The sequence below is a fragment of the Polyodon spathula genome, chromosome 5 (genome assembly GCF_017654505.1).
Source record: "Polyodon spathula isolate WHYD16114869_AA chromosome 5, ASM1765450v1, whole genome shotgun sequence".
Lineage (NCBI taxonomy): Eukaryota > Metazoa > Chordata > Actinopteri > Acipenseriformes > Polyodontidae > Polyodon > Polyodon spathula.
In genome coordinates this window covers 35,797,152-35,822,423 of record NC_054538.1, presented here as the reverse complement: position 1 = coordinate 35,822,423, position 25,272 = coordinate 35,797,152, and the positions used below count along the sequence as shown (strand labels likewise).

The window sequence follows — 25,272 nt, the reverse complement described above, 5'->3', positions numbered from 1 at the left end:
TCGCCAGGCCGCGCTGCTCCAACCTATTTAGCCGATTGTAGGTTCCGGTGTGGTGTTTATTTTGCGGTACGCCTTATAACATGGAACACCGGTGCTGCGCTTGTCCGGGCATGTGCAAATGATTTTAGCTCAGAAAATAATGATTATTCTACACATCGCCCTTGCAGGTCTTAATGGTATTGTAGCGATCCCAGTGGGCTGGGGAGGGAAAGAATCAGGATAGTATAGCGTTATAGTGACTGAATACTAAGTCTGACCTTCTTCACTGTTCATCCAAAATCCAGTTAAAGCAGGTTTTAAGACAACCTCTGCTTTTTGCCAATTTTAGGGTTGATTAATATGAAACGCTATCGTAAATATTATTTCAAACAAATATCAAACTTACGTATTAAGACGTCCTACGATTTCTGTTTCCATATCTTGCTGACAGGTTCTAATTAATTTCTGTTTTAAATAGAAAATGATTATTGTGATATAGTAAGTTCCAAGTAAAGGATCCTAGGAACGGCTACATGTTTGACGTGAAGCCTCTGTTTTGGAAGGATTATGAAGTGAATGAAGGCGAGTACAAGTATCACTTTGGTGTGTGTGTGCCCCTCTGAAGGAGGGGGTATGCACAGGCAAAACCCCAGAAGGTGTTGACCCTGTTTCATCATGTCAGGTTAAATCTGGCAAAGATGGCTTCCAAAAAGTAGCAGGTATGGTTTGCTTGCCTTTTTAAAAAATGTTGCTTGTTTTACAAAGCTGTTGTGATGGCACACAATCTGAAACTTTGCTATTGCTTTTGCTCTTCACTGAGTAGTTTTTAATTTCTTGTTGTTTGGTTTAAGACTAAGTGGCTTTAATTTCTTTATGTTTATTTCTCTTACTATTTTTGGTGTTTGAAGGTATTTATTCTGAGTTGGTCAGGGTTCTGTTTTTGGTGTTTGAAGGTATTCTGAGTTGGTCAGGGTTCTGTTTTTGGTGTTTGAAGGTATTCATTCTGAGTTGGTCAGGGTTCTGTTTTTGGTGTTTGAAGGTATTCTGAGTTGGTCAGGGTTCTGTTTTTGGTGTTTGAAGGTATTTATTCTGAGTTGGTCAGGGTTCTGTTTTTGGTGTTTGAGTTGGTCAGGGTTCTGTTTTTGGTGTTTGAAGGTATTCTGAGTTGGTCAGGGTTCTGTTTTTGGTGTTTGAAGGTATTCATTCTGAGTTGGTCAGGGTTCTGTTTTTGGTGTTTGAAGGTATTCTGAGTTGGTCAGGGTTCTGTTTTTGGTGTTTGAAGGTATTCATTCTGAGTTGGTCAGGGTTCTGTTTTTGGTGTTTGAAGGTATTCTGAGTTGGTCAGGGTTCTGTTTTTGGTGTTTGAAGGTATTCATTCTGAGTTGGTCAGGGTTCTATTGTTCTAATACCTGCTTGGCTGGAGAGCCATAGTTGCTGAGACTGAGCAGCCTTCCTCATGTGACATCATATGACAATGTGACCTTTCAACTCAACTGCATTTATAAAGACAGAGTAGCTGACAGGCACCTGGTTCAATGAACTGAGGAGAGCTGTTGAGTTAGGATTAATTGTCAAGGTCATTATTAGAGAATGATTTCAAACATCACACAATGGTATGATGTAGACATTTGAAGCTACTTGCTCTTTAAGCAGTTTTCTCACTGACTTGTGAGAACGAAGCAGAGGGAGGCTTCCTATAAATAAATAAATAAATAAAATGTAAATATAATAGAGCAGGTGAGTCCTTCAAGATACACAGCCCATCAAGAAAATAAAAAGGGAGATACTACATAGGGAATGCTAAAATGTTGCCGCCTACATAGCTTAAGATCTGTGGCACTGGCGCAAGTAAAACCAAAGTATTCAAATGTATAATCAGTTTGAGTGCCAAACTTGAAACTGTGTATTATTTGGTGCTTGAAATTATGTACAAAGAAACCAAGAGAAAGTCGTTAGAGAGTAGAGTTTTGTGTAACCACATCTAAAATCGTGTCACCATGCAGACAACGGCTATACCAACAAAAACAGAATAAAATTATACTGCATCTGTTTTTCCTGCCCGATGTCGCAAATGCTGCCGTGACTGACATTTACTGTCCTGGATGTACCTTATTTGTGCAAAACACCTGTCTGTGGAACAGTAAAACTGAACTATATACATTAAACTGTACGCATTAAACGCTACTGTATGTATTAAACTGTATGCATTAAACACAAAAGACATGCCTATAGAATAGGAAAACTGTTTGTATTAAATAGTAAATATGTTATAAATTAATCAGTTTTAACCAGAGTAATTTCCCATTAAAATCCATGTTGTTTGGCAAGGACATGCCTTCTCAATACGTTATAAATGGAATGTTCTAACAGGATCCGTTATAAGTAGAGTGCACCTGTATAATGCTTCAGCCGGCAGCCATAGTTAAGAGGCCATGATATTTGTGTTCCACCTTATAGCTTGTATACTAGTGTTAGTGTAATGGCATTATTGGGCAATGGGAGCCATGGCACTACCACCTTATAACCTGTTCGCAGTATAAAGGGACACCTTGTTAAGGGGGAGCGCTGTTTATAGGTTAATAGCTTTCTTGTAAAGGTCTTTTTTGTTTACTATAATACGGGAGGAAGTTGGATTAAGCATACATTTTTTAAATGTCATTGGGGGCACAGTGTCAAAGCTGTAATCATATTAAAAATGAGCTTTACTGATCTTCACAGAACCTTACTTATGAAGATGGATTGATCACAATCAACTATACCAAGGGACAGAAGTGCCACACACTATTGACGAAAGGTCTACTGCCAAAACGGTGATAAATACACCAGTCTGGGTGAGACAGAAACAGGCCCTCAGTTCTAGTCCTGAAATACATCAATGGAGATCTGTGTCCAGGTGGACATCGCAATAAAACAACCATAATATGCTTCAAATGTGATGAAGACAAAGTGGTGAGTAGTTTGAGTCTTTCAAAATCTGTTTGTGATGACATTGCCGTAGGTGCTGCTGTTAATCCAGTAAATGAAACACTTGAATAGCGGAACGAATAGGGGGTGGAAAGCTTTGTTGCTGGTGTAAATGGTGTTCATTCAAACGATGTCCAAATAATATGTGATCATTTAGTTTGATTTTACGTGCCCACATTATACAAATCCAAAATGTCACTTAGCGAAGTAGTCTGCAAGTGCAGACCAAACATTTACAGGATCTAAAGAATGCTTTGTAACGCAGCGCATATCCCAATCACATACATATAAAAGCAGGAAACAAACACTGATACTCAGCAACTGAACAGACTGAGATAACCGATATGATAACTGATATACACACTTCATTGTAAACTAACAGTTAAAGGGTATATAAGAGCCTTTTTATTTTATTGTGTTACATGTTCCCATGTGTTGCTACAACTGTTTACTGTTTTAAGGTGTGTGTATTTTATTTTATTTTTTTACATTTTGACCACTTTTTTAAACTTTTAAATTGCATTCCGTGCCACAAGATGGCTTCACATGTACCTGCACGGATCTCTCAGAACTACATTTCCCATCATCCTCCTGCTCACATATGTAACTGAGATGGATTTACCAGTGAGCGGGAGGATGATGGACCATAGAGGAGGAGCAAGAGGGGGTGTAGGGAGACACGAGGGATTGGAAGTAAGAGGGGGCAGTTTGGCGAAGAGAGCGGTAGGCAAGAACAAAACGCAAACAAATGCGAGCAGAGGTAGGTAACCAGTGGAGGGTGTGAAGTAGAGGGCTAGCATGAGAGTAGCGAGGTTGGGAGAAAACAAGACCAGCAGCAGAATTTTGAATGAGCTGAAGGGGGCGGATAGCCGAAGCAAGGAGATCAGCAAGGAGAGAGTTACAATCTGGAGAGTACAAGAGCTTGGACCAGAAGTTGGGTGGAATAAGTGGTACATTTTATTGCACTGCAGGATTCAAAGCCAACACTGATTACTGCAACTGAAGATTTTGTCTATTCACTCATGTGGTTCGCCACTGCTGGCTGCCCTCTGAAAAGCAATGTGCATGGAGACTGCAAAGTAACCAACCTTGTTACTGGTACGACAGCTTTTTTGTTTGTTTTTCTAATTCTCTATTGCAGAATGTGTTTTTGAGTTCATATATTTGAAAGCCTAGTTATTTAGTTAGCATTATAAATAGTTATTTATTATAATCATTATGAGTTTTAATGCTCCAATTCTTTTATTTGGATTTCTTTTGTACTCATACTCTGAATTTGCCTTTTTTTCTGTCCAGGGCATCTTTATCTAAATGGACTTGTGGAAGGGTGGTGGGTAAGTCGCTGACACAGGAGGCAGACAGTTGGATTTGTCAACACCGCACGGGTGCCCAGTTTTATTCTCGGGTGCTATTTTTAAGTTTTTTATCCTGCAGATGGCGCTGTGGGTCCGTGGTCTGATTTACCAACGGTGGTAAACAGAACCACGGGCATACCAAGCGATGGTACACAATACTGGCGCCCTTGCAGGTGCTCAAAGAAATAATGATGAAAACAGAAGGCAAAAATAACAAGGGAAAAAATAACACAATAACAAAACTACAAATAAAAGGTGCTGCACTCTGCAGCAATATCCCGGTCGCCGCTGCCCGTGCGACTCGGAACTCCGTCCTACGCTGCCGGCTACCTAGCCTGCTCTGTTATACTTTTAAGGGGTCTGCCCAAGGGTTCCCCGCTCTCACTGTCTCACCGTGACCCTTTCGTGTCTTTTTCTCTCCCAGCTGGTTCTCGGTCCGCGACCAGCGTTTCCGCACTCTCAGCGTGTCTATAAGGGCAAACCTGAGGAAACAGCAGAGCGTTATTTTATAGGACCAACAATCTCCCAAGACTCGCCTCTCAGCCATTCAGAGAGGGGGAAAGTCCACACACCCACTTTCCCACCTCCCCGTGTCACTGCCATGACTCACAGGCGGTTGATGGACGGCTGCCGCCCTCTTCCTGCAGCCCGTGAACACGCCAGCAGAGTCAGCACAGATCTCTCCCTGCTACAGGACTGATTAAAGATGGTGGCTATGCTATTCATGAAATTAAAGGAACAAAAAGAAAGCTTTCTTGTCTAAATGTCTGTGGTGGAATTGGGGACAAACGCTGTGGTGATGAGTCCGGTGAGTTTGAAGGGTTATATTTTGTTTGGCAAAAGGGACAATTCTCTTTGGCAATTCCGACATCCAAGTGAAAAAGATGATCTACTCTGTGAAACATTGAACAAAACCGGTGTCGGAGATCTGTGGTTTAAAAATTAAGCAAGCCATGTTGCTAAGAATGAATGTCACTGCCAGTTAACATGTCTTTGGAGAATATAATGACCTTGTGCACAGATTGGATCCACTGTGCAATTTATAATGTCACCTTGAATGGTCATAATGAACACACTATTCTATGTCAGAAGGTAGAAAGCACTTTTTGATGCAGTAGCAGCTTACCTGATGAAGTCGTCCTGGTTTTGTCGTATCAGTTGATTCATTTACTTATTCCAAGCAGAGGTGCTTTAAAAATAAAATGTGATTTTGTTTAATTGCCAAAACACATGTACGCTGCCTGCCTCGACACAGAGCCCATCTGCGAACAGGATGGCTGCAGGGGTGACATCAGACCAGAAATACAGACTCAACTCCAGGAAGTAGCGGGCAGAACTGAGATGCTATGGCGCTCAGCATTAAATAATTGAACAAAAGAGTTAAACACGAAAAACACCAAACAAAAGAGCACTAAGGCCAAAACAACGTGAAACACTAAAGAAGTCTAAATATAGCAATTGTTTTCTGTTGATGTTGATGTTGATTTAGACTCATGTCTCTTGTCTCGCCTCTGATACACCTCTCTGTGCAGCCCAAGCTGCGGGTTCTTATAATGGTGACTGAGGGATTAACTGGCTAACAATTATCGTATTATCCCTCAGTCACATTCTTACAAGGTTTTTAAAATATATTATATACAAAGCGTTATATAATTAAATTAAAAAAAAACAAAGGGGCGGGACACTCCGCCACACATGCCCCCCCTTGTGGGCAGCACACATGGCCTCAAAAAGGCCACCTCCCCCCTTAGTCCCAAAGTCTCGGTTTCACTGTCCCGGCCCAGAAACAAGGGCAGCAATGGGCCAAAGGTGATGGCCATGGCGTGAGGTCCTCTTCCCACCCCAACAGCCAGGCTGACCGCACACAGGCCGGGTCCTCCGACCAAGGTAATCCTGGCAATTGGCTGGCTGTCTGTGGGGGTGGTCTCCTAACCTTCTTTCCCTTCTCTGTAGCCTGCAGCTCCCTCTTGTGGGGCACCGGCCACCGAATTTCCTGCAGCGAAAATGGGCAAAGCAGAGCGGACAGCGGCCCCAAGCGAAGCAGATCCAGCAGCGACCCCAGACGAAGCAGAGCCGGCAGCGACCCCAGGCGAGGCAGAGCCGGCAGCGACCCCAGGCGATGCGGAGCAGTAGCTAACTCCAGGTGATGTGGAGCAGCAGACAAGCCAAGGCTATGCGGATGTGGCATCCCTGAGCGGTGCAAGGCAGCCATCCCTGGGCGGTGCAAGGCAGGCATCCTTGGACGCTCTAAGGCAGGCATCCTTGGACGCTGCGGGCGAGGCAGAGCTAGCAACCCAGGTGACAGTGACAGCGGACCCACAAGAGGTGACGGCGGCAGTGCACCCTCGGGATTCGACCCCAGGAGGGGAGCCCCTGGCCATGAAGACGGCAGCAGGAGCTCCCCTGGTAAAGGAATCGGGACTAGCTGGGGTGCTGGGGTTGACCCTCTTCATGGCTACTGCGGCCGGGCGGTTTTCCCCCGTGTTCCACTCAGCAGGGACCGCCAGCATCCTGTCCTGTATTCTCCCTCTGCTGGTGGAGGTGGGAGCGGTAAGCAGTCCTCCCACGGTGGTGGAGGTGGAACCAGCAGGTATTCTCCCTCTGCTGGTGGAGGTTGGAACAGCGGGTGTTCCTCCTCTGCTGGTGGAGAAATGGGCTGTGGACGTTCGGCCTCCCCCATTTTGGGCTTTGGACGCACTACCTCCTCCCTCTTGGGCTGTGGACGCTCGGCCTCCTCCCTCTTGGGCTGTGGATGCACAGACTCCTCCCCCTTTGGGTCTTGTCTCCTCTCCAGTAGCTGTAGTACCACTCTTCTTCAGGGAGGGGGCAGTCAACTGGGAAATGCCTCCACTTCCCACAGATGCAGCAACAGCAGAAGGGCTCCCCAGCCAAACTCCTCCTGTGGCTGTAGCCCTGGTTCCTCGTCCTCTTCCTGAGATGGGGAACGGTAGTAGTCTGGCGACATGTGCCCAACTTTGCCAACTTCAAAACACCACTCCTCCCCCCTCAAGCAAGTTAGGCAAACATCCACCGGGGCAGAGACGCAATGGGCCTTGCAAAGGGGTTCTTGTTGAATATCTTGTGGACTGTCGCTCTCCTGATCCAAAAGACCATTTAATTGCCTGATTTTCTTAACTTGTAAATAAGAAATCAGTTATCCTGTCCAATTCATTTTGTTGTATTTTTTTAAGTAGTCTTTTAAAAACATACTCTTAAAAGTATCCCATTATTTTGTGGCTAATAATACTGTCAGGCTTTAGAGGTCTCAGATTGTCTGTATAAAATGTCAACTGAAACATACTGTGCAGGACTTGGTAGTAAATGAATGGATTCTCTGAATTTAACGCGATACCCCTGCCTTAATTAAGCTGTTAAATCACATGAATCCAACATGGTTATAAAAAAAAACATATTTTATTTACCATAGTTTGCCGAATTGAATAAGCTTCCACATCTCATTGTTCTTTACAAAGCTTACCTGTGCTTTACCATGCTTTTTTAAAATTAGTTCATGAGAGTTTCTCTGCTTCTGACTATCATGTGACTTCTGGAATTTGAGGCCACAAATTATATAAGAATTTGTGCTTGTAATACAATTAATCTTTGCCACGGAGTCCACAGAGATCTTACAGACTGCTTTGGACGCACTACCTTCTTCCTCTTGGGCTGTGGGCGCACAGCCTCCTCCCTCTTGGGCTGTGGACGTTCGACTAGTGCTAGTGTGGACTAGTGCTTTTATTTGCCAAAAGCGAAAAAGTGATATAACCCAAACTTTGCGTGTAGTCTATACCTAGCAGATATATGTTCATGCTATGTTCTGTTTATTATTATGAAATGTTTGTCTTGCTTATTACCCGGCAAAGATAATTTGAATACATAGTAAGGATTTTATTATAATATTGCTTTATTCACCAGCAACCTGTATTACATAAGAACATAAGAAAGTTTACAAACGAGAGGAGGCCATTCGGCCCATCTTGCTCGTTTGGTTGTTAGTAGCTTATTGATCCCAAAATCTCATCAAGCAGCTTCTTGAAGGATCCCAGGGTGTCAGCTTCAACAACATTACTGGGGAGTTGATTCCAGACCCTCTCTGTGTAAAAAAGTGCCTCCTATTTTCTGTTCTGAATGCCCCTTTGTCTAAACTCCATTTGTGACCCCTGGTCCTTGTTTCTTTTTTCAGGCTGAAAAAGTCCCTTGGGTCAACATTGTCAATACCTTTTAGAATTTTGAATGCTTGAATTAGGTCGCCACGTAGTCTTCTTTGTTCAAGACTGAACAGATTCAATTCTTTTAGCCTGTCTGCATATGACATGCCTTTTAAGCCCGGAATAATTCTGATCGCTCTTCTTTGCACTCTTTCTAGAGCAGCAATATCTTTTTTATAGCGAGGTGACCAGAACTGCACACAATATTCAAGATGAGGTCTTACTAGTGCATTGTACAGTTTTAACATTACTTCCCTTGATTTAAATTCAACACTTTTCACAATGTATCCGAGCATCTTGTTAGCCTTTTTTATAGCTTCCCCACATTGTCTAGATGAAGACATTTCTGAGTCAACAAAAACTCCTAGGTCTTTTTCATAGATTCCTTCTCCAATTTCAGTATCTCCCATATGATATTTATAATGTACATTTTTATTTCCTGCGTGCAGTACCTTACACTTTTCTCTATTAAATGTCATTTGCCATGTGTCTGCCCAGTTCTGAATCTTGTCTAGATCATTTTGAATGACCTTTGCTGCTGCAACAGTGTTTGCCACTCCTCCTACTTTTGTGTCGTCTGCAAATTTAACAAGTTTGCTTACTATACCAGAATCTGAATCATTAATGTAGATTAGGAATAGCAGAGGACCTAATACTGATCCCTGTGGTACACCGCTGGTTACCACACTCCATTCTGAGGTTTTTCCTCTAATCAGTACTTTCTGTTTTCTACATGTTAACCACTCCCTAATCCATGTACATGCATTTCCTTGAATCCCAACTGCGTTCAGTTTGAGAATTAATCTTTTGTGCGGGACTTTGTCAAAAGCTTTCTGGAAATCTAAATAAACCATGTCATATGCTTTGCAATTATCCATTATCGATGTTGCATCCTCAAAAAAATCAAGCAAGTTAGTTAGGCACGATCTCCCTTTCCTAAAACCATGTTGACTGTCTCCCAGGACCCTGTTACCATATAGGTAATTTTCCATTTTGGATCTTATTATAGTTTCCATAAGTTTGCATATAATAGAAGTCAGGCTTACTGGTCTGTAGTTACCTGGTTCAGTTTTGTTTCCCTTTTTGTGGATTGGTATTACGTTTGCAATTTTCCAGTCTGTCGGTACCACCCCTGTGTCAAGAGACTGCTGCATGATCTTGGTTAGCGGTTTGTAAATTACTTCTTTCATTTCTTTGAGTACTACTGGGAGGATCTCATCCGGCCCAGGGGATTTGTTTATTTTAAGAGCTCCTAGTCCCTTTAACACTTCTGCCTCAGTTATGCTAAAGTTATTTAAAACTGGATAGGAACTGGATGACATGTGGGGCATGTTGTCAGTATCTTCCTTTGTAAAAACTTGTGAAAAGTAATCATTTAATATATTTGCTATTTTTTTTTTCTTCATCTACGATTTTGCCATTTGTATCTCTTAAACATTTAATCTCCTCTTTGAATGTTCTCTTGCTGTTGTAATATTGGAAAAACATTTTGGAATTGGTTTTAGCTCCCTTAGCAATGTTCATTTCTATTTCTCTCTTGGCCTTTCTAACTTCCTTTTTGACTTGCGTTTGCAGTTCTGTGTACTCTTTCTGCGTACTTTCTTTTTGGTCCTTTTTTAATGCTCTGTAAAGTGCCTTTTTTCACGGAATTTTTTTTTAATTGATCTATTAAACCATTTTGGCAATTTAGTTTTACATTTAGATTTGTCTACTTTAGGGATATAATTGTTTTGCGCCTCTAGCACTACATTTTTGAAGAACAACCATCCTTCTTCTGTGGGTGTTTTCTCTATTTTACTCCAATCTACTTCTGTTAGTCTCTGTTTCATACCTTCATAGTTTGCTTTTCTAAAATTGTAAACCTTAGCTTTAGTCATTACTTTTGGGGATTTAAAAAACACTTCAAATGAGACCATGTTGTGGTCTGAGTTTGCCAGTGGTTCTCTGACCTCTGTTTTAGTTATTCTGTCTTCGTTATTTGAAAAGACTAAATCAAGGCATGCCTCCCCTCTAGTCGGTGCCTTGACAAATTGTGTTAGGAAGCAGTCATTTGTCATTTCCACCATTTCTATTTCATCCTTCGCGCTACCCACCGGGTTTTCCCATTTTATTTGGGGGAAGTTGAAATCCCCCATTAGTATGGCTTCTCCTTTGCTACACGCATTTCTAATGTCATTGTATAACAGATTATTGTGCTCACCGTCTGAATCTGGCGGTCTATAGCATGCTCCTATTATTATGCCCTTTGAATTTTTGTCCGTTATTCTGACCCATATTGATTCGGTTTTATTTTCTTTGTCCAGGTTTAACACCTGGGCTTCAAGACTGTTTCTTATGTATAGCGCTACCCCTCCTCCTCTTCTGTCCTGCCTGTCTTTCCTATACAGTGTATACCCACAAATATTATATTCGTGCCCATCACTCTCAGACAACCACGTTTCTGTAACACCTATCACATCATAGTTACCTGTTAGTGCAGTAGCTTCAAGTTCTAGAATTTTGTTTCTGATACTTCTAGCATTTAGATAAATACATTTAATGGTTGTCTTACCTGAGTTGTTGTTCTTGTTTTGATGCGGTCTCTCTTCTGTTTTTTTGTTGATTTCTCCCCCCTTCCTTTCTAGTTTAAATGCTTCTGAACCTGCTCGAGGATCTTTTCTCCGAGTAGACAAAATAAGCTACCTAACTCCTCAAACACATTCATTATAAGTATTTAGACACAATGTCAAAAATGAGGTGGCACAGGCCTGAGGATCTAACCACTTGGCTAATATACTTGGGGAGGGTATAGCTTTCTTTTTGCCAGTTGATTTAAATTGTTATTTTTAAAGGCTTTTGTAGACTTGTGTCCTCTTGTATAAAGACTCTATATCATCAGTGTGTTTTCACCTCTTAAAATAATGCCCATATATCTGATATCCTGACAGATGAGATGACCTATGTGAACTATTCCAAAGGTGACGATATGTATCGCAAAGGTATTTAGGCTAAAACGATTGTGCAGCTGGAATATGCAAATACATTTGGAACACCCACTCTTCTTAAGTGAGTATTCTTGTCTTTACTTGTAGGCTAGCCCTGACCCATTAACTATGTGTGCATGCATTACGGCCTTCATTTTTTATTGGTTTACATTCATCAAAAAGCATTTCTCAGCAATCCATAAGTTTCAATTTGATAGCTGAAGACTGGAGATTCACTTAATCATATAGGATTGGTTGTGTTTTGGAGTGTTCCAAGTGATAGAGAATAGTACAATATTCCTTAGCTTACAGTAGAAGCCAAAACAAGCTATTTACATGTCATGATACTGTCACGGGTGCGACAAAGCAAAAATGTTGCAGTTTTTCAATCCTGTTTTTACTGACCATATTAAATCAGCTGCACTTCATCCATCCTGCCACCAGGTGGAAAAAGGGAGCAGAAAATGTATTTAAGAAAACAGCGGGAAGCATTGAGGACTTCAAACTAATCACGCATTTTGCATGTTGCTAAACGGCACATGTTTTGGAGTTCTGCTCTTGCGTCAATTGATTGTTCACACTCATTCAAACGGGAGGAGTTATATTTATTGAACTGAAATCAATATAGCTGTCTGTATAAAAAGTGCTTCCAGTATAAATGCCCCACAAAACACTCACCCTTTTGTGAACAGGACAGGATCAGTCCAGCAAGAATCTGAAATGATCTGCAGAGTTCTTATTATAATATTCATGTGAATATGCATTTATACTACCTGTACAGTACTTGTACACTTCCATTCATTCATTACTCTGTATCAGACTGTTATACAGTCCTGTTGCCTCTTGGGCAGATCAGGGGGAAAAAAAACGCAAGGTACGAGAGGCTACTGAAATGACCATGTTCAGGGCCCTGGTCCGGTCCCGGGTTAAGTTAGAGCACGCCAATGCCGAGTCTACTGGCGACATGACATGGCTCTAAATGGCGTGATCTGCATCACCACCCCTTTTGTTCTCAATATTTAATTTACAGACTGTTTTACCGTTTTTTTTGTTAAAATCACTACTTCTACTACTACTACTACTACTAATAATAATAATAATAATAATAATAATAATAATATTATTATTATTATATGCAATTATTATTATTATTATTATTATTATTATTACATCATAATTAGTTTCCCGATCAATTTATTTTAAATATGATACTGCAAAGTAAAAAAAAAAAAAAAAAAAAAACACCCTGAACCCTTTATAATTAAACTGTTATCGATTATTTTAGTGAGTGAAATTGATGCATTTCAATATTTTATTATTACCAGAAACACAAAAAAGGTGATTTTTTAACAAAATGTAACCTTTTTAATTGTTTTCAGCTCTTAAAAAGTTGCAGAGTTCAAGTTAATTATAAAATGTTATCACTAACTTGAAATCTGCAACTGCTTAAGAGCGGAAAACAATTAAAAAGTTCTAACTAAGCAATTTATCAGTTCAGTTAAGGGTGTAGTTAAGTAATTGAGAGCTCGGTTGGAGTGAAAACCAGCAGACACAGGGGGTCCCCAGGACCAGGGTTGAGAAGCACTACTCTAGGGCAGTGGTACACAACTCTACAGTCCTAGTCTTTATTCCAATCAGGTCCTCAATTAGTTACCTCTTAACAGCTTCAGTTAACTACATGAGAACACCTGTAAAGGACTGGATTGCATCTCGAGGGCCAGAGTCTCCGTGCCCATCCAATCCTTAGCCTCTCTTTTTGAGAGTCCACAAAGGTACAAGTGACTGCTCGATTTTGATATTGACACCAACTAACTAATTTAACTTTATTCACACCCAGGTGAAAAACTAGTGCAGTAGCCCAATATGCCATGTTTTGTGAAGCCACAGGAGGTCAGAATAGTGGATGAGACCATCACAATTCCAGTGACAGGGTTCAACTTAGATCTTTGGACATCTTTTTCGGGTAAGGAACCAAACTCACTTGTACATTTCTGGGTTATTCCAGAGAAAACCTGCAGCCTCAGTTGTTATAGAGAAGTGTTTTTGTAGTTACAGTTTTTTTATTTTCTTTAGTCTGAGTCACTTACAAATTGCAGTACTTGCAATACTTTGCAGAGATGGTTTCAATAGAAACTTTCTTCCAAGTTTCTGATTGAATGTTTAAAGTTAACAATGAATGGTTGTCTGGTAATCAGAGATCCTAGGAATCTGTTTGCTGTGGCATAATGCGGAAAAACGCATGGATTTTCCGATGCTATCTGAGAATTTGTAGTTTTACATGCAAAGCTTTGTTTTTTGTTTGTTTCATAACCAAGGCAATGCACTTATCATATTTAGTCATCAATACAGGCAATTTTACTTTAAATTTACATAAACAAACATACTTGTTCAATAAAACTTCTTCTGCTGAGGTCAAGGTTGAATGGGACGCACTGTCACAGTCATGTTGATAAGTGGCTTGCAGTTTACTTCAGTATCCAGACATGCATTGCTGTTACTGAACAAGCTGCTGAAAACAATAAGAAATCACCTCTATAGATCGGGTCAGTGAGTTTGGTAATAGCCATCTAGATGACAAAGACTAACTTGGAGATAAACTGAATACTGTTTTTTTATTTGCATGTTTTTATTGTTACTACACAAGTATTTGTAATGTTTAAAGTAACATGGTGAGCTTGTAACTTCATTAGAATATAAAAGTGTACCAATATATAATTTCTGTGTTATTCAAAGTTTGGGTATTTTATAATGAGACATAGGGGAACTGTGAGGGGGGATTTTAGCCTTTTATTTTAATTGTGGAATAACGCAGGTTTTTATTCCTTTTTTCTGAACATTTTTATTTTTTTTTATTGTGGAAAACTAGGCTCCCTGCTGATAATACCCTGGTTCTAGAGGCATGTTTTCCTTTTAGATTATACAATGCGTCGGGTGATATCTGGCCAAATGGAGACAAGTACGTCTATGAAATCCAGCTCTCAGGAATTACACATTCTTCATCAAAGCACACATCGGAGCCAATATCTGCCAAGTGAAAATCAACATGGTTTTCAACCGACAGATCAAGTAGAGCCAAATACTTTGTTAAAGGTAATCACTTTAAGCATTGTAGCTGAACAAGCACAATAGAAATAAAGAGAAGTACAAACAGATTTCAGCTGAAACCTTCATGTGTTTTTGTATTAGTAAAACTATGTTAAAGGCCACCTCCTGTTTAAGATCAGTTGTAATCACAGAAATCACATAGGCTTCAGAATTTGACAACTGATTTTAGCATTTTCTTGCCTGTTAACTATTTTGGCACTCACTCCCTTCTGGAAATTACTCACACTTACTTATTTGAATGTAATGTCTAGATGCAGAAAGATAAGAAGCTTTATTCAAGCACACCACAAGAGCAACAACCTCTGTCCACTTAAATAACACCTGTGTTTTAATAAGGTTTTAAACAGGTGGCTATTGAATATACTTTATTTAAACCGCTGAACAAACACTGCAATTGTATTTGCTTACTTAAACAAGTACATTTTGTATGAATTTATTTTTAACTGGAATACAATCTTACAAAAAAAATAAAATAAAAAGAACTTCATACAAATATTATTGTGGCAGATAAGCAATTGATTTCCTGCAGCAGATGTCATAGCAGAAACATATTTTTGCAGGTACAATGAAGGCGTGTCCTACCCAATCATTCTGCGTTGGTTGTAAATTAATAATATTAGGGGTACCACTACACTTGAAGGACTGATTGCTTCTCTAACTCATCTAGGGTATTCAGGGCCAAAGAGATGTATGAAGCACAAGGGGTCTTAATAGAGTTAAGTGATCAACAAATGTGTCGTCTTTTTGCATTCTTCAAAAAGTGAATAACATTGTGGCGTAGAATGCTTTTGAAAACATTTGTAATATATTTGAGTAAGAGGCTGGGCAGTGATGCTACAATATGGTGAGTGTGGTAGTATGGCAGCAAATGTCTGCCCCCTTTTTATTTTGTAAATAGTTTGAAATTTTGTAAACTAGTTTGAAAACAGCAGTGGTGTTGGCATAGCGTTAAACCACTGCAGTATTATAATCCATCAATACTTGATCACAATAATACATTGACAAAATACCACCTATTATGCCCTTTTTTGTCCAGTGTAGTTGTTTCTGACTGCTGTTACCTGTGTCTGTTCCAAAAAGCAAATTTCTTCAATCTTCTTTTTTTAGATGATAATCTAGATGTGCCGATTCCCTCCGACTCTCCTTGTGGTCGAGACAAATCCAAGAAAGTCACCTCTACCATACTGTTCCACTGTAACCCATCAGCTGGAGTGGGCACCCCATAATTTCTTCATGAGCGTGACGACTGCCAGTACCTTTGGCACACTGTGGTAGCTTGTGATCAGTAAGTAGGAAGGTCTCCTTCAGGCGATTTTAAAGGGAATTCTGTAACATTCTATAACTGTACGGTTAAAGGGAGCCTAGGTTGTTTTTCCACTGCAGAGCAGAGTCGTGCTTCTGATGTCACACACAACGTTGTTATTAATTATTATTAATTAACTTTGTTTTCCAAAAGATGCGCAAACAAATGGTGTTCAAAAATTAATAGACCAACAGCTGCATCTTGTATTGCTATATTTTCTAAATATATTTAGAAACGTCTTTATAATCCACAGTTGTAGATGGATGAAATGGTATCGGTATAGTCAAGAGCTGATAGACAGAGAAGGAGAAGTGATACCTTTTATTGGACTAACTAAATAATTCACAAGTTTTCAAAACCTCAGAGGTCTCTTCTTCAGATGTAAGTAGGAAAGAAAGATTGATGTTTACATTCAAATGTTGCATCAGAACTTTAACAAAAATAACCTATTTTGAATCACTACAATTCTAATCTAAGGAAAAAAGCTGCATGTCATGCACACACACACATTGTATGTATATATATTGTAAACGATCCTCGCACTCACGGAGTTCGTTGCCCCTTTAAAATAGACCCAGGACACAGAAATAGAATTGCTTTAGAGCTGACGCGCACTTTTAATAAACATAAAACAAAACAGAAATAAACACCTAACTCCGTTTTGGAGCTCTCACTATACACCAGCCGATCCCTGACTCACACACAGGACGGCTAAGCCGTTTACCTGACAAACACCAAAACACAAACGGGCTTCTCTCAACACTCTCTTCAATACGACTGGACACACACGCAGTCGGGCTCTTCACTCAGCACTTCACCTTCAATACGACTGGACACACACGCAGTCGGGCTCTTCACTCAGCACTTCACCTTCAATACGACTGGACACACACGCAGTCGGGCTCTTCACTCAGCCCCCCCCCCCAGATCAGTCTGGCTGCCTCTCTTAAATACCCTGCACCTGTCTCTAATTTATAATTACGACCAGGGTGCAGAGGATTAACTAAATCATTAAAACAATAACACAATTAAACCCGATAACTCCCAAATGTGCATTCTCACAAGGTTTTTTTTTTTATATATATATATATATATATATTGTAAGGTACCAGGGGTTAAAATCCTTCCCTGCTAAAAACCTTGTGATGATATATATATATATATATATATATATATATATATATATATATATATATATATATATGCATATATATATATATATATATATATATATATATATATATATGCATATATATATATATATATATATATATATATATATATATATATATATATATATATATTATATATATACACACATACATACACATTTATGCAATGTATATAAACAAGTACTATAGATTGTAACGATGTAGAAAACCAGAATCCCGATTAAGTCCTTTGTTTTTTGAGTCAAGGAATTTTATAAATTTAAGTTCCAAAGTTCTCCTGTCTTGTGTGTTTTTGAAATTGCCCTCTGTAGGATAGGAGAGGTGTTTCCAAGAAAATATTGGAGAGGGTGAAATCTTCACCTAAAATTGGGTGTAATTCTCGGATGATTTTGCGGAGGGGTTGTAGGGATGGATTGTATGTAACAGCTAAGGGTACTCTATTAGAAACAGGTTTTACTTTGTATTCCAACAATTTTTCTCTTTGTATTCTGATAGCATGTTCCATTTCTCTGTCAATCTGTTTTGGAGAATATATATATATACAGTACCAGTCAAAAGTTTAAGTACACCTGCTTGAAACCAGGTTTTTCATGATTATCTATGCTTTTAACTGTATAAACTTGTCTATAAACACATAATATTTCATTATATGATACGTGTACTTAAATAAGCTGATAATCATAAGTGAATTGCAATCAAAAATTGAATTTTTAAATGAAAATGTAAATCTCGTCAATTTCAATGAAACTGTCACACAAAGCAAGGGGACTTCAGTCTGAAGCCCAAGTCAGTTACAAGTCTGACATGTGTATAAAACGGTGTTAGAACACTGGCCTAAGTATAAAAGTGTCTTTGTTAGATGTTCTCTGAGTTAACCAGCATGTTACCTAATTAACATTTTGTCACCAATTATTGTTAACAGGTGAGGGTCCATGATTACTATAAATATAGGTAGCATAGGCACAAGTTTGTCATTCCTGAATGTAAGGGAGCAGAAAATGGCAAAATACACTCAGTTAAGCAAAGAAAAAATGAAGGTCAATCTTTAAGACAAATCGCAAGAACTTTGCAAGTGTCTGTAATTGCTGTGGCCAAGACCATCAAACAATTTGAAGAAACTGGCTCTCATGAGGATCGAACAAGGTCAGGCAGGCCAAGGGTGACCTCAGAATCAGAGAACAAGTTCATCCGAGTCACAAGTTCTGCGAAACCGGCGATTAACTGCCCCTGAAATACAAGCTCAGCTACTAGAAGCACAGATGTTTCTACATCAACTGTTCAGAGGAGATTGTGTGAAGCTGGTCTAACTGGAAAAATTGCTGCAAAGAAACCATTGTTAAGAGTGCAGAATAAGAGGAAGAGACTTGCCTGGGCCAAAAAACACAGGAGTGGAAGTCGGTCTTATGGACAGATGAATCAAAATTTGAAATATTTGGGTCAAACTGCCGAGTATTTATAAGACACAGAGAGGGTGAGCACATGAGCTCTGCCTGTGTGGTTCCCACGTCAAGCATGGAGGAGGCAGTGTCATGGTCTGGGGTTGCTTTGCTGGTGACAGAGTTTGGTGATCTTTACCAAGTCCATAGCAAGCTCAACCAGCATGGCTATCATAGCATACTTCAGAGGCATGCCATTCCATCAGGATTACGGCTAGTTGGGCAGTACTTCAATCTTCAGCAAGATAATGACCCGAAACACACCTCAAAGTTGTGCAAGAACTATCTGGCAAAGCATGAAAGTGAAGGACAAACTCAATCTTATGACCTTGCCTGCCCAGTCTTCAGACTTCAATCCCATAGAACTTGTATGAGATGAACTGGACAGAAGAGTCAAAGCAAAGCTACCCACAAGTGCCCTACATTAGAAAGGCCAAGAGAGAAATAGAAATGAACATTGCTAAGGGAGCTAAAACCAATTCCAAAATGTTTTTCCAATATTACAACAGCAAGAGAACATTCAAAGAGGAGATTAAATGTTTAAGAGATACAAATGGCAAAATCATAGAGGAAGAAAAAAAAATAGCAAATATGTTAAATGATTACTTTTCACAAGTTTTTACAAAGGAAGATACTGACAACATGCCCCACATGTCATCCAGTTCCTATCCAGTTTAAAATAACTTTAGCATAACTGAGGCAGAAGTGTTAAAGGGACTAGGAGCTCTTAAAATAAACAAATCCCCTGGGCCGGATGAGATCCTCCCAGTAGTACTCAAAGAAATGAAAGAAGTAATTTACAAACCGCTAACCAAGATCATGCAGCAGTCTCTTGACACAGGGGTGGTACCGACAGACTGGAAAATTGCAAACGTAATACCGATCCACAAAAAGGGAAACAAAACTGAACCAGGTAACTACAGACCAGTAAGCCTGACTTCTATTATATGCAAACTTATGGAAACTATAATAAGATCCAAAATGGAAAATTACCTATATGGTAACAGGGTACTGGGAGACAGTCAACATGGTTTTAGGAAAGGGAGATCGTGCCTAACTAACTTGCTTGATTTTTTTGAGGATGCAACATCGATAATGGATAATTGCAAAGCATATGACATGGTTTATTTAGATTTCCAGAAAGCTTTTGACAAAGTCCCGCACAAAAGATTAATTCTCAAACTGAACGCAGTTGGGATTCAAGGAAACACATGTACATGGATTAGGGAGTGGTTAACATGTAGAAAACAGAAAGTACTGATTAGAGGAAAAACCTCAGAATGGAGTGTGGTAACCAGCGGTGTACCACAGGGATCAGTATTAGGTCCTCTGCTATTCCTAATCTACATTAATGATTTAGATTCTGGTATAGTAAGCAAACTTGTTAAATTTGCAGACGACACAAAAGTAGGAGGAGTGGCAAACACTGTTGCAGCAGCAAAGGTCATTCAAAATGATCTAGACAAGATTCAGAACTGGGCAGATACATGGCAAATGACATTTAATAGAGAAAAGTGTAAGGTACTGCACGCAGGAAATAAAAATGTACATTATAAATATCATATGGGAGATATTGAAATTGGAGAAGGAATCTATGAAAAAGACCTAGGAGTTTTTGTTGACTCAGAAATGTCTTCATCTAGGCAATGTGGGGAAGCTATAAAAAAGGCTAACAAGATACTCGGATACATTGTGAAAAGTGTTGAATTTAAATCAAGGGAAGTAATGTTAAAACTGTACAATGCACTTGTAAGACCTCATCTTGAATATTGTGTTCAGTTCTGGTCACCTCGCTATAAAAAAGATATTGCTGCTCTAGAAAGAGTGCAAAGAAGAGCGACCAGAATTATTCCGGGCTTAAAAGGCATGTCATATGCAGACAGGCTAAAAGAATTGAATCTGTTCAGTCTTGAACAAAGAAGACTACGTGGCGACCTAATTCAAGCATTCAAAATTCTAAAAGGTATTGACAGTGTCGACGCAAGGGACTTTTTCAGCCTGAAAAAAGAAACAAGGACCAGGGGTCACAAATGGAGTTTAGAAAAAGGGGTATTCAGAACAGAAAATAGGAGACACTTTTTTACACAGAGAATTGTGAGGGTCTGGAATCAACTCCCCAGTAATGTTGTTGAAGCTGACACCCTGGGATCCTTCAAGAAGCTGCTTGATGAGATTTTGGGATCAATAAGCTACTAACAACCAAACGAGCAAGATGGGCCGAATGGCCTCCTCTCGTTTGTAAACTTTATGTTCTTATGTTCTTATGTTCTTACATCTCTGGGAATTGCTGCAGAAGAGCTGGGAATACATGTCGGGTGATTTCCTGCTGAAACTTGTTAACCGAATGCCTCATGTTTGTGAGGCTGTTATTAAGGCAAAGGGTGGCTATTTTGAGGAATCCAAGATTTAGAGACAATTTTCAATTTTCTTGAACATTGCTTTGATGCTCCTTATGTTTTGTTTTGTATATTGTAATAACAAGTGTTTTCATTTTCAAGTATTTACAGAAATGTATACGACGTAAAACATTGTCAGTTATGAAAAAAAACAATCAAGTGTACTCAAACTTTTGACTGGTACTGTGTGTGTGTGTGTGTGTGTGTGTGTGTGTATATATATATATATATATATATATATATATATATATATATATATATATATATATATATATATATATATATATATATTATATAAAATGGGTTATTTTTTCCTTACGTTAGAATTGTAGTGATTCAAAATGGGTTATTTTTGTTAAAGTTCTGATACAACCTTTGAATGTAAACGTCAATCTCTTTCCTACACTCACCTGAAGAAGAGACATTTGAGGTCTTGAAAGCTCATGAATAATTTTTATTTAGTTAGTCCAATAAAAGGTATCACTTCTCCTTCTCTTTGTTTATAATCCACAAATTTTACTGATTATATTGACTTATAAAGTTCAATTAGTTCAGTTGGAGGGGGAAAAAGGTTTTAAAAATGATTTGCCAAAGAAGATGTGTGAGCACAATGAGAGCCATAGCTGTATGTATGGTACAGCTGTACAGTATTTTGTTTGACTATATTTTTGTAAATAAGTTTAGAATTGTTTTATTCATTTTTTTTTCTTTATATTAATATAATAAAAGTCAAGGATGAGAAATTTGGTAGATTTTTGTGTTTTTGAGTGTGTGACTTAATTGTACCGTACCCACGGTTTATGTCCATTTGCTTCAAATCGTCAGAAATTCTGGCATAAATTTTCTCATTTCTGAAGTACAAATCAAGATCTTCCTAACCACGTCTGTCTGCCCACAAAGAAACTAGAGCCTGCACTTCCTCACTGTCCCAAGGCTGTATTTTTCTCTCATCACACTCGTTGCCCATTCTGTTAGTTGTTTTTCTTTCTGGAGTGCACTGACTGATGCAACATAATGACGAAAATCCTTAACCCTGCCCCTGGCCTGGCTTGGTTCGGAGAGTCAGATGTCTTGAGGCCTGAGTTTCTCGGTTTGGTTCTCGCTGTGCTTGACAAATAACCAGTGGAGAACCACCTGTACCGTACTGTGCCCTCACGGGTCGGATGTGCCAGTGGAGAAGGGGTATTTGACTTGTGACCAAGGATGGCAGCCATGTTGGAGTCATGTGACTTTAATTTATCAAGCTGCTGCCGTCAGTGTCATAACCTCACCACCATATGAAATGGTGACTTCATATTTGCAGGGTTATATAAACGCTGCAAGCTAAATATTTTGCGGACCATGAATTTGGCTGCCGTGTTGCAGTCATGTGCCTTGTTTGTTCTGTACGTGGACAGTACACTTTGTGTTATTGTCTGGAACACTGTATTATTTGATTTTATTAATAAAGTTAATTTACAATTGTAGTCCTTTACACACTACACAAGCTGACAGTGTATTTATAGTTGGTACACACGTTTGTCTGTCCTGGAGCCCATTTATATTCTTAGATATGTCTAGTTATTCACAGCTGTGGCAGAAGATATGTATGTTGTTAGTATACTACTTTGTTTTGCCCATGCTTCGAGATTGTCTTGTTGTGTGTAGGAGAATTCATTTTAAATGCCGTGGGTACAACATTCTCGGCTTCCCACGCCTACTCTTTCCTACTTTTCCAGCAGTTTGTCCACATTTCAATTGAACACCCTTGATAAAATTAATGGTCTTAGGTTTAATTAGGCACTGAGCAATCCATTCTTTCACTTGAAGTAAAACATCTTTTGTATTTGGTAGAACAGTGTTTCTCTGTGTGAAGCAATAGGATTTGCATTTCAAGTGTTCCTCAGTTCACCCTCCCTTTCATTTTATAAGTGGTCCTCATTTACTAAACTTTTTGTAAATGAATAATGGTTCAGGGCCTAAGCTAAAAACTAAAGAAACTACCCATTTGAAAGGCAACACTGCAGTGTTTGACAAAGTATGGGAAATACAGTATTTAATCTGCTTAAAAACAAAAGCCAGGTTTTACTGTTTGATAACACTGTTGCATTTTCAGCATTACTGGTAGGACAATGAAAGAAAGCTTTTCACTTGTAAGTAAACTAATATATATTGTGGTTTATCATTTGTAATGATTCGTGTCCAAACATTAATTAAGAATCTAACATAGTTCCTTTATTTGATTTCAGTATTCAGGAGTTACACACATATTATTTAAACATTGTCTTTATACAAAATAATGTAGCACTAGTTATTACAGAAGTAATGGTAGAGCTCAATGACCTTTCCCCCCGGGAGCGCGTCAGCACACACCTTCAAGATCACCAGGAGGACTAGGATTTGAAAACAATTGCTACAATGTGGTGGAAGCACCAGCACTGTACTTGTTTGTCTGGTTGTCCACTGTTTGTTTACTGTTTTGTTCGTCTACATTTATTTTGGCTCAAGTGCCGTGTTCTGTTTTGGTGTCAGTGTTTTGTTACAGACCTTTATTTTCTGTCTGTTTAATTATTAAACAGCGCATTTAGCGCCTTCACTATTTCCAAACCTGTATTCTGTGTTGGTTCTTGTTTCTGGTCTGACGTCACCCACTGCAGCCGTCTTTGTGACAGATGCTTACTGAAGTCTGCTTGTCTGTTTAAGTTCCTTATAAGTTTTGATTGAGTGTTGTGGAGTTACAGATTACCCTTTTTTTAAAAGCTTTTTATCAAAAACATTCTGAAATCTTGTGCCTTTTGCAGTCCAAATGAGTAGATTTTTGTGTGTTTGTCTCCCTTTCCCAGGTGAACACAGATGAGGACGGAGGAGAGGATGAGACAGAGTGGCTGATGGAAGAGATAGCAGAGCCCAATTCCAGGCCATCCAATGAGAGCCAGGAAAACAGGCACATCAACACCAAGATGGTCAACTCAGATACTTTAAGCTCCTTCCACCTGGATGAGCAAGACAGCAAGGATGGCCCTGACGTCCTGGTCCACTCGGGCTGCCCACTTCAAAAGCAATCACAAGCCTGCCAGCACAAGAAGGCCATGACGAGGAGGCCCTTCATGGACGAGAGTGACGAAGACTTGGTGGGACTCCTGGGTGAGGACAAGGAAAGGAAGGCCAGACCCAAGCAGAGAGAGAATCTGCCACCACATGTGACTTCATTCCATGATGACAGTGATGAGGACTTGCTGAAGGTTTAACTCCAATTTGATGTGCCTGCCCTCCAGCAGGGTGATGGGACACCTACATACTCCTGCCTACTTGCCTGGGATAACCAGAGTCTGTCAGAACTGCCCTGACCAAATGTTTCTATAACATGCCAAAAAATAAACGAAAAAAAATTAAGGGAATACAAAACAAAGTGTGCTTGTTCTACTACCACAGTACTACGTTTTATAGAGGGTGAAATCAAATTATTTCAGTATATCTCTCCCGTCTGGCTGGCTGTATTTTGCACACAGTCACGGGACTTACGAGCGAGGTTAGAGCTTCAGGAACCCTCACAGTACTGCTGAACACTTCCCGCCACTTTTCTTTAACTGCGGTTGGACTATATTATTTTGTGTAAAGAAAGCCTGCTATATGTTCTGTTTCTGAGATGCAAAAAAAAAAAAAAAAAAAAAAAGACACTTTTTGGTGTCTGTTAATGTCATGTATCAGCTGGAGCGCACAGCACACAGTGCCTGAGTTACTGATTTGCAATTTAATCAGATGCCATTTTTGATTTATATGAATGGTTTTTTTTTTTTTTTTTTTTTTCCTAGCACCATTAGTTTTACACAGAGCTACACTGGACTTAAAAGGGGACCTTGTATCTTTTAATTTGACTTTTCACAGTTTCTGTCATTCAATTTGTTTTGCTTTTTTACGCTGTTTATGTTATTTTGAAAACAACAGAGGGTGTATATGGTCACTGGGACATCGTAAGCTTACAGGATCTTACACTATGTATATGGTTGTAAGTTGGCAATGTATTTTTACATGACCCTGGCAGAAGCACCATGTTTTCGAGTTATTTAAAACTGATGTTACTAGCTGAAGCCCAGTGGAATCTTACAGTACTGGTTAATGTCTCTGGCCGTCCATTATTTGTGACAAACTACAATAGGTTACTTTGAAACACCAACTCAGCTACACTAGTAAATATCTTGTCTTTTTATTGGGAAATGTGCAGCACTGGTGGTTTACATTGCACCAGGTCGCAAAAAGGTTAAAGCTGTCATTTGAACAGCCGACCGTGGACGGGAGCTCCCAGGAGGTGGCACTCAATTGGATGAGTGTCGACTACAGCGACCCCTGTAGTCTGGCCGGGTGCCGGTGGGCTTGCCTGTTAGCTGCCCGGGAGCTGCGTTGTCCTCCTATGA

At 39.5% G+C, this 25,272-nt stretch overlaps 1 protein-coding gene and 1 long non-coding RNA gene across 6 annotated transcripts; both read left to right on the top strand.

Moving 5' to 3' along the window:
• The first annotated feature begins 52 nt into the window (after positions 1 to 52).
• LOC121315905 lies at positions 53 to 25,272 on the top strand. Of its 5 annotated transcripts, none has more exons than XR_005950340.1 (8): positions 53 to 698; positions 2,698 to 2,928; positions 3,915 to 4,041; positions 11,434 to 11,551; positions 13,307 to 13,432; positions 14,384 to 14,559; positions 15,682 to 15,859; positions 23,704 to 25,272. It is a non-coding gene; the product is annotated as an uncharacterized LOC121315905 (long non-coding RNA). The 5 variants fall into 5 exon arrangements; XR_005950339.1 differs by having other exon boundaries at positions 14,336 to 14,559; XR_005950341.1 differs by lacking the exon at positions 11,434 to 11,551 and adding an exon at positions 4,240 to 4,277 and having other exon boundaries at positions 14,336 to 14,559.
• On the top strand, positions 4,983 to 6,761 carry LOC121315904 (galectin-3-like). Its single transcript, XM_041250499.1, has 2 exons — positions 4,983 to 5,106; positions 6,252 to 6,761. Exons 1-2 carry the CDS (start codon positions 5,062 to 5,064, stop codon positions 6,429 to 6,431), a joined length of 225 nt encoding a protein of 74 aa, XP_041106433.1. The 5' UTR covers positions 4,983 to 5,061; the 3' UTR covers positions 6,432 to 6,761.